This window comes from Cryptotermes secundus, unplaced genomic scaffold (genome assembly GCF_002891405.2).
Source record: "Cryptotermes secundus unplaced genomic scaffold, Csec_1.0 scaffold160, whole genome shotgun sequence".
NCBI lineage: Eukaryota > Metazoa > Arthropoda > Insecta > Blattodea > Kalotermitidae > Cryptotermes > Cryptotermes secundus.
This window is the reverse complement of record NW_019745080.1, coordinates 1205059-1213781: the sequence shown is the minus strand read 5'-3', so window position 1 is coordinate 1213781 and position 8723 is coordinate 1205059. Positions and strand designations below refer to the sequence as shown.

General features: G+C 36.7%; 1 protein-coding gene across 1 annotated transcript in view; it reads right to left on the bottom strand.

The window, feature by feature from the left end:
- The window catches only part of LOC111874869 (apoptosis inhibitor 5), a 24184-nt gene that overhangs the window by 5827 nt on the left and 9634 nt on the right, over positions 1 to 8723 (bottom strand). Inside the window, exons 6-8 of the mRNA XM_023870722.2 lie at positions 5787 to 5981; positions 3198 to 3367; positions 1964 to 2186 (exon numbers count right to left, since the gene is read on the bottom strand). Coding sequence (XP_023726490.1) covers positions 1964 to 2186; positions 3198 to 3367; positions 5787 to 5981 — 588 coding nt within the window. The remainder of the gene's footprint in view (positions 1 to 1963; positions 2187 to 3197; positions 3368 to 5786; positions 5982 to 8723) is intronic.

Here is an 8723-nt window from a genome sequence, read left to right as displayed (position 1 = left end):
AATATATTGAGAGGCCAATGTCAGAATTTTTAATTTTTTAAAAACTGTTCTACATGATTCTCTGGGTTTCATTCCCATCATTATCCTGATGGCCCTCTTTTGTAAAAGAAAAATCTTCTTAGCCTCCAACGAGTTTCCCCAAAATACTATTCCATATCTCATAACTGAATGAAAGTATGCATGGTAAATCATCCTTAGTGTTTCAATATTGCTATACAATTTAATGTTTCTTATTGCAAAGCATGCCTTGCCCAATCTAGACAGCATCGATTCAATCTGTGACTTCCAATTCAGGGTCTTATCAATTTCAATGCCCAAGAATTTAACGTGGGTTTCCTCATGCAATATCTCATCATTAAACTTTAAATGGATAGACATATTATCTCGATTAATTGTATCAAATTTTAACACTTTAGTTTTTTCAGATTTAGAGACAGGCCATTACATGCACACCAATGGCTTAAAGAATTCAACACAATGTTAGACCTTACTTGGATTTCATCAAGATCAATGCCTGATACTAATATGCTTGTATCGTCTGCATACAACAATAATCATCAGTATTTAATGCTGATGACAGGTCACTGATATATAAAAGAAACAGCAAGGGACCCAAAATCGAGCCCTGCAGCACTCCATATTCAACAATCTCCCATCCTGAACAACATTTTTCATTCCCATTAGTATACAATTCCACTCTTTGCCTTCTATTTCCCAAATATGACTTCAACCATGTTAAAGTTTTACCACCAAGTCCATATGCTGCCAACTTACTCAAAAGGATATCATGAACCACACAATCAAATGCCTTTGTCAAATCACAGAAAATTCCTAATGAATGACAGCGTCGTTCCAAAGTTTTTAATATATGATTAGTTAGGGCATACATTGTACTTCTATTTTCTCTAAATCCGAACTGAGCAGATGAAATTAGATTATTTGTATGTAAGTGCTGCTTTATCCTGTTATACATTGCTTTTTCAAATATCTTGGAGAAGATTATTAACAGTGATATTGGTCTATAATTTGCCATAACAACCTTCTCACCTGTTTTGTGTATAGGTCTTACTGATGCAAATTTCTATCCGGAAAAATTCCACGTTCAAGTGATGCATTAAGTATATGTCCAAGTGGTTTACTTATTTGATCAGTGCTATATTTTATTATTCTGCTAGAAATACTGTCATAACCTGTAGAGTTTTTCGATTTTAGTGTCTTAAGTATGTTCTTTATTTCTGCCTCAGTTATGGGTATTAATTTCAAAGCAGGCAAGTTATCATACTTAAGAGTATTTAATAATTTAATTGCCTCATTTTTATCAGCATTTTTTTTGCCAAATTCTCAGTTACAGTTGTAAAATGTTTATTAAATATTCTCACTAATTCCTTAGGAGCCATTACTTTACTTTTCCCCACCTGCAATTCTGTTACTTTATCTGAGATCTGGTTTTTACCAGTTTCTTTATTGATAATCTTCCAAGTTAATTGTATTTTATTTTCTGAGTTACTTATTAATTTTTGATAATACAGTCTCTTTGCTTCTCTTATTGCTCTCACCAGTATCTTACAATATCTGTTATGGTATAACTTCAAACTATTACTTGATTTTTTGACTAAGGTGTATAATGCTCTCTTATACTTACAAGATACTCTTACGCCTTTCGTTATCCATTTATTAGAGTCTTTCTTTTTTTATACTATGGGAAAGCTATTTTCTAAGAATGATAAAAAGATATTGTGAAAGATATTAAATTTCATATTAACATTCTCTTGGTTATAAACTTCTATCCAATTTTCATTTTGTAAAGCCCGTTGAAAACATACTATGTTTTCCTCATTAATGTCTCTATATGCTCTTACATGATCACTTTGCCTCATCACCAGCATGTCTCCAAGTATCAAAATTTGCCCAAATGTTACAAAGCTTTCTGGTATACCTCTCCGATGCTATGCATCTTACTTACAGCACTTCCTGCCGTTGGTTTCCAAGACAAACTTATGATACTTTTATAGCTCGGTGGACTGTGAAACAGATCTTTGATCAGAGTGTTGATGTTAGACGTCGTCTTAAGGGCAACAACTTTTATCTTGTTCTCGTCAGTTTTCAGTTCATCTGAAGTCTTCCCTTGCAGGGCTTCTCGCAACTTTTTTATGTAACCTTGGATTCCACGTGCAAAATACTGCAACCTACAAATACATCAAGAAGAATTCTAAATAAGAAGTGTGGAAAAATGTCCCACATTCAATTCCACTGTGTACTCAGTGTTTTTGTAAATCTCACTGACTCTGACGTTCATTTATTCCAGATACAAAGCTATTATAAGATTTGAGGTTTCCAAAGCAGTGAAAATTCAGACTGTGGTCTTCTGAGTTGACAATATTTACAGTCCCACAGTTGATAGATGATGTGTCACAAAAACCTGCCACCACCATCTTAAAGGCAGAACATTAAAGCAGCATGCTCTTCCAAAGTGTTGATGACCATCTACAAGAATACAGTGACATATCACAGAAGACCACAATCTGTCATATTTACATATATAATTTACACAATATGAAAACACAAATAACATTAATTATTAATATTTATATATACTTAACTATGAATCTGTGACCGAATGCTGGTGGTAAAAATAATGTATTTAATTTTGTCCCCAAACTTTCTTGTCTAAAAGTAGGTGTGCTTGAATTATGTGAGAAAATATGGTAATCAAAACCATTAGTTAAACACACAAGAGCCACATGTATTCTGCTTTAAATATCTGCCACACGAAAAAGGGCCTCTTAACTATAGCGTGAGTTTTGCCACCTTTCACATAATTTTCCAAGACTACTCCTCTCTTTTTAAGAGCCATCTCTGGGACCTTGAGCAACAGATTTGGCCTTGCTGAGTTGCCTTCCTCATCTTGGCTGTCTGATGAGGGGGAGAGTGCCTCCTTAATACTGTTGAACAAGTCTCCCCTTCTATGCCCATGAACCCTGGACAGAGGGTATCACTGTATTTTAAAGACCCCAGATTAAGCATTCCTTTTGGTCCATGGATCCTTATTCATTACATTCAAATCAGCCTGACATATATGGTGGTCTCCATCATCTGCCACCCAGGGAACCTGTCCTCTAGAGGTTACAACGTCCTTCTTAGAAATTATAATTACAAGTTATAGAATATTAAATGATACATTAATGTCTGCAACTAACCTGAACCGGAAATCCTTCATTCTCTCTGCATCTTTTGTCAGGAAATCAGGGCATTGCCTTCCCAGTCGATGGAATGCATACATCAGGCATTCTACATAAGAGAACTCAAGACGTGGTTCCTCCTGGCTGGGTTTCTCTACATCGCTCTCAGGAGGCTGAGGCATATACTCCTGGAAAAATAATGAAGAGTAAACAATGGTCATTATAAAAAATGTACCATGAAGTCTTTTCAAACAATTATACCACCTTCACAATTGCATAACAATTGCTGCCAATCTAATATTATTTTAAACAGATTGAAGACCAAGGCATAGGTGGTGGCAATGATGGTAGGTTTTTTTCAGAGTATTTGTTCCCCTGCCAATTCTCATTCCACTGACTGTTCCAGTCACAAATCATCCATCACCTAGGACTGGTACAACAGGCCAGTCACCAATGTGCCAAGTGGACTGCCACACCCCACCCTTGGGGGAGGAAGTATTAAATTCTGGAAGGTCACAATGGGGTGGCCATCTAGCTTGAATGCAGGATCTAAGAAATGCACAGAGAATTTTGATGAAACTGTTGGAAAGTGGTAACCTGGAAGAATAAGAAGGAAAAGACAGGACAACAATTAAGGTGTACCTCATAGAGGTAGATCATGATAGAATTGGTTCAGGAATGTATTTGGTATTAACAGTGATAAGTTTTTGCATTCTACTGCAAAAGAGTCAGAGTTAATTAATTTCATTAACAGATTAATCAGAAACGAGAAGAATATTTTCACATGAAACAGGACCCTGTTGCTGAATTAATAATAAACATGGTACCTGATATCCAAAGCTAAGAAAAATTGGTTCAAGATGATTTCCAATCACAGATCACACAAATGGATGGATAAATCCCTTGACTCTATGTCTTAACATTAAAAATCAAAATAAACAATAGGAACTGTACAAGACATCAGCACAGTAATATCAGTGAACATTTATTTTAAGCTGCATTCTAAATTTTAAAATGACAAAGTATTGTCACGTTGTAACATGTATTACACAAAACTGGCTTCTGTTCCTTTACTAGTCAATACAGTCTATGTTCATAATTATCTAAAGTTATGATTCACATTACTGCAAGGTAACCCATACAAGTTTTGGAACTTAACCAATTAACTGCATAACAAACTGCAAACATTTTCTGTTCAAATGTCCACTCTTTTACCACTGGAACCAAACATTTATTTTTCATTTGAATAAAAGATCCTAGAGGTAAACTTGTCCCTCTGCTTAATTAGTTAAGCACCACACCATGAATATGCATGAGGGCGTGGAGATACAGTTCCACCATTCTTGACCTCAGTACTAGATGGAGGTGAGTGGTCAGCTTCACGTGCCAGCTACTTTAATCCCAGGGAAAGAGCCCCTGGTACCAACTGGATAGGAGGCTGGGCAGGTCACAGAAGAGGTCTGGACGCTGTGGTGTAGAGAAAAATCTCTTACCCATTCCAGGAATCTAACCCCAGCTACCCAGCCTGTAGCTATACCAAATGAGTTACACAAACTCCTAGAAGAAAGATCATACTAAAGATAAAGCAATTCATCACATTTTGTGATTATACAAATGTATCAGACTGATGAAATGCAGAGTGTGCAAACAGCTGAATTCAATGTGCTCAAGAACAGGTGACCTTTCAATCCTATAAATGGCTGGCAATGTATATATACCTGAACTTAACAATTTACTGTAAGCAGTTAAATAAGAACAGCTAAGACATTATTATATTTAAGCATCCTATTACACTCTACACAATATATGACACAAATTCCATCCTAAGTGCAACAATTTATTGTATTTCTTTCGTCTGCCTTTCTTCTATGCTACATGTTTCAGCTGCAAACGGCCATTATCAGGTGTATACTCTCACGTAGCTGCTACTCTGCATGTAGTTTAAAATTTAAAAACACTAGTCTTCTCAATTGTTCATTTCGCTGTTCCTAACAGGTTTCGATATATCAGAATCTTCCCCGCTGATATCTGTCAGATATGTACAAAATCTCTGTTAACCTACACACGTCAATTTGATTTTCATAAAATGGCACTTTTAAAATCTTCAATTCCAATTTTAAAAATTTCTTTAAAATTTTTTCGAATTTTAAAATTTAAAATTCTCAGGGTTACCCGCCCTATATCTATAGTGCTGCAGCGGCTACGTCTTGTTTTCAGCACTGTTCTGGTATTATTCTGTGTAGGACATGCACACAGGGAGCCTACAGCACTATGTGGTTCATGCCAAGGCTATACAGCAAGAGCCAATGGGAAAAGTTACTCGGAGGTTAGGGTCAGCGGTCAGTGAGTCTTGAGTTACACTGTCAGCAGCTGCTATATAGCAACGACTAGTGAACAAAAAGAAGTGTGCTGTATTTATAGTGATCTACAGAGTCTCTAAAGTAGTCAGACTGTTATAATTACTTGTAGTTATGAATTAGGAGTTCAATAAATCCAATTATCAATCCAAACCCCATGTCTAGACACTAACATGTGACCATATTAAAATTTATATTTGAAACTGCAAAGTTTGCTTTGCTTGCAAAAAGAAAATACAACTTGACTTACAATTAGCCTTTCAAACACCTTTTCTACTTTGGACTCAGCATTCTCCAAATTGCCACAGTGTGTGCACAATTCGGCAAACAATTTCAGTATCTCAAGTTGAGGATCAGCCCCTTCTTCATTAGAAGAGATTTCTTCAAATTGTGGCAGCACCTGTTCACACATGTAGGCCACAAAACGTGCCGAGTCAACCTGCGACTGCAAATTAAATTGAAAGTAAATAATGTTATTGTTATCTCTGCTATTTCATCTCATTTTTCCATAAATTACAGTACAGCCTTAGTAAATGAACAAACATTAATACAGTACATTCTTAATAAAAGGACAAATTTTAATATAATACTCTTAATAAACAGGTAAATATTAATATAAAGGTAACAAAGCTGGTCTGGATGATGTGGAGAAAAGAAAATTCTTGACCCTACCGGGACTTCTATGACCCCTTGGTTGTCCATCCCACAGCCAGTCACTATAAAGACTGCACTACCTCAGCTCCCAACAAACATTAATATAAGTCTCAACAAATAGAGGAACATTAATATAATAGTGTTAGTAAATGGAGAAATATTAACCCTTTCCAGTCAAATTTAATTCCATTACGGCTCTCTGCTGTTCCAGTTACATGCCACTGGGCTATGTAATTTCAACTAATATTAGAAACATTACTATCGACTAATATTAATAACTTTCCTAAATTTCAGTAACCTCAAAAAAACACCATGCCACAGTGGGCCTCAGAATCAGAACACGCAAAAATACGAAGTGGCACACCCACTCCACCGTTGAACTGGGAAGGACTAATACAACATGGCATTTGTAAACAAAGATCAATACAATAAACTCTTACTAAAGTACTCTCATCTCTAACTACTGCAGCTTTTACAAGACATTCATGAAATGTCTTCCTATACGGCATGTATCAAAAACAATCAATTTTGTATTCACAATGACAAGTATTTCAGTTTCTAAGTTCTCTAGCTCATTGGTGAGACTTCAGCAGTTTATGTTTGTAGTCGAGGCCCTCAGTGTGGCCAAATATGAATCCATTTCAGTTGCCACTTGTTTGATTTCTTTGGCCAGTTCTACATATTATTCATTTTGCTTGAATCTGTAATGTGCAGATTATGATTTAGTGTCACTGATGCATAAATATCAAACTCCTTATTTCGCCTTTCATAAATTAATACATATAGACAGTTGGCCTGTATATGTATATCTGTTCATATTTCTTTGTCCCCATATAGTTGTCAGTTGCCTGACACTTGTACTGTGGAACATACTAAGAAGTTTCATGTCTTTAGCAAACTGTTTGTGCACTATCATGGCTAAACCTGTGTTGTTTAATAATTAGATACTATAACGTCATTAAAAATTGACTGGAAAATTGCAAGAGAAATAATCTAGGAAGAGACAAGAGGATAAAACTTGAATGGATCTTAGAGAATTGGGGTGTTGAGATATGAACTAGTTCAGAATTCCAAGTCCAATAATGAGCTCTTCTTGTGACAGTGATGAAGGTTCATACTTCACAACAGGTGATTTCTTGATTAGCTGCTTCACTGACTGTGACTTACAGAAAGATTGTTTGCCATAATTAACTAACTTCACAGAGCTGAACCCTTCTTGAGAACCCACCAATTGTGCAGCCACCATGTTCACAAGAGCCCTCCACTGATCCCTATCCTAACCCTGATCATCCAGTCCATGCCACCCCATCTTATCTAAGATTCATTTTAATACTATCCATGCACCTACATCTCAGTCTTCATAGTGGTCCCTTTCCTTCTGGCTTTCCCACCAATATCCTATATGCATTCCCCTCCTCCCCCATTCGTGCTACACACCCTGCCCATCTCATCCTCCTTGACCTGATCATTCTAATTATACGTGGAGAACAGTAAAAGTTATGAAGCTCCACGTTATGCAGTTTTCTCCAACCTTCCATCACTTCATCTCTCTTCAGTCCAAATATTCTCCTCAGCACCCTGTTCTCAAACACCCTCTAAGTCAGAGGACAAATTTCACATCCATACAAAACCACAAGCAAAATTATAGATTTGCATATTCTAATTTTTATGCTTTACGACTGTGTACCATACTTACTTACTTACTCATGGAACTGAGCCCTTCTGGAGGAGCCGCCAATTCTGCAGCTACTCAAGAATTTTCCAGTGTTTTATGGAACCCAAAGGTTCATCACCGTGTTCACAAGAGCCCTCCACTGGTCCCTATTCTAAGCCAGATCTATCCAATCCATACCATCCAATCCTATCTCTCTAAGATCCATTCTAATATTGTCCACCCACCTACGCCTTGGTCTTCCCTGTGGTCTCTTTCCTTCTGGCTTTCCCACCAATATCCTATACACATTCCTCATCTCCCCCATTCGTGCTACATGACCTGCCCACCTAATCCTCCTTGACTTGATCATTCTAATTATACTTGGAGAAGAGTAAAAGTTATGAAGCTCCTCATTATGCAGTTTTCTCCAACCTCCTGTCACTTCATCCCTCTTCAGTCCAAATATTCTCCTCAACACCCTGTTCTCAAACACCCTCAGTCTATGTTCCTCCCTTAATGTCAGAGACCAACTTTCACACCCATACAGAACCACAGGTAAAATTATAGTTTTGTATATTCTAATTTTTATGTTTTTGAAAGCAGATGAGAAGACAAAGGGTTCTGGACTAAATTGTAGCAAGCATTACCTGAGTTCAATCGCCTCTTAATTTCCTCCTGAATCAGTTTTCGATCTCTTATCGTTGTTCCCAAATATCTGAACTGGGCCACATTTTCAAAACATCTGTTTTCTATCTTTCTGTCATGATTTTGCCCTGCATTTTGGTGACGAGACAATAACATATACTTAGTTTTCTCTGTGTTTCCTTGTAGACCAACCTCGTTACTTGCGTCGATTAAAGTTTGTGTGTTTTCCTTTAT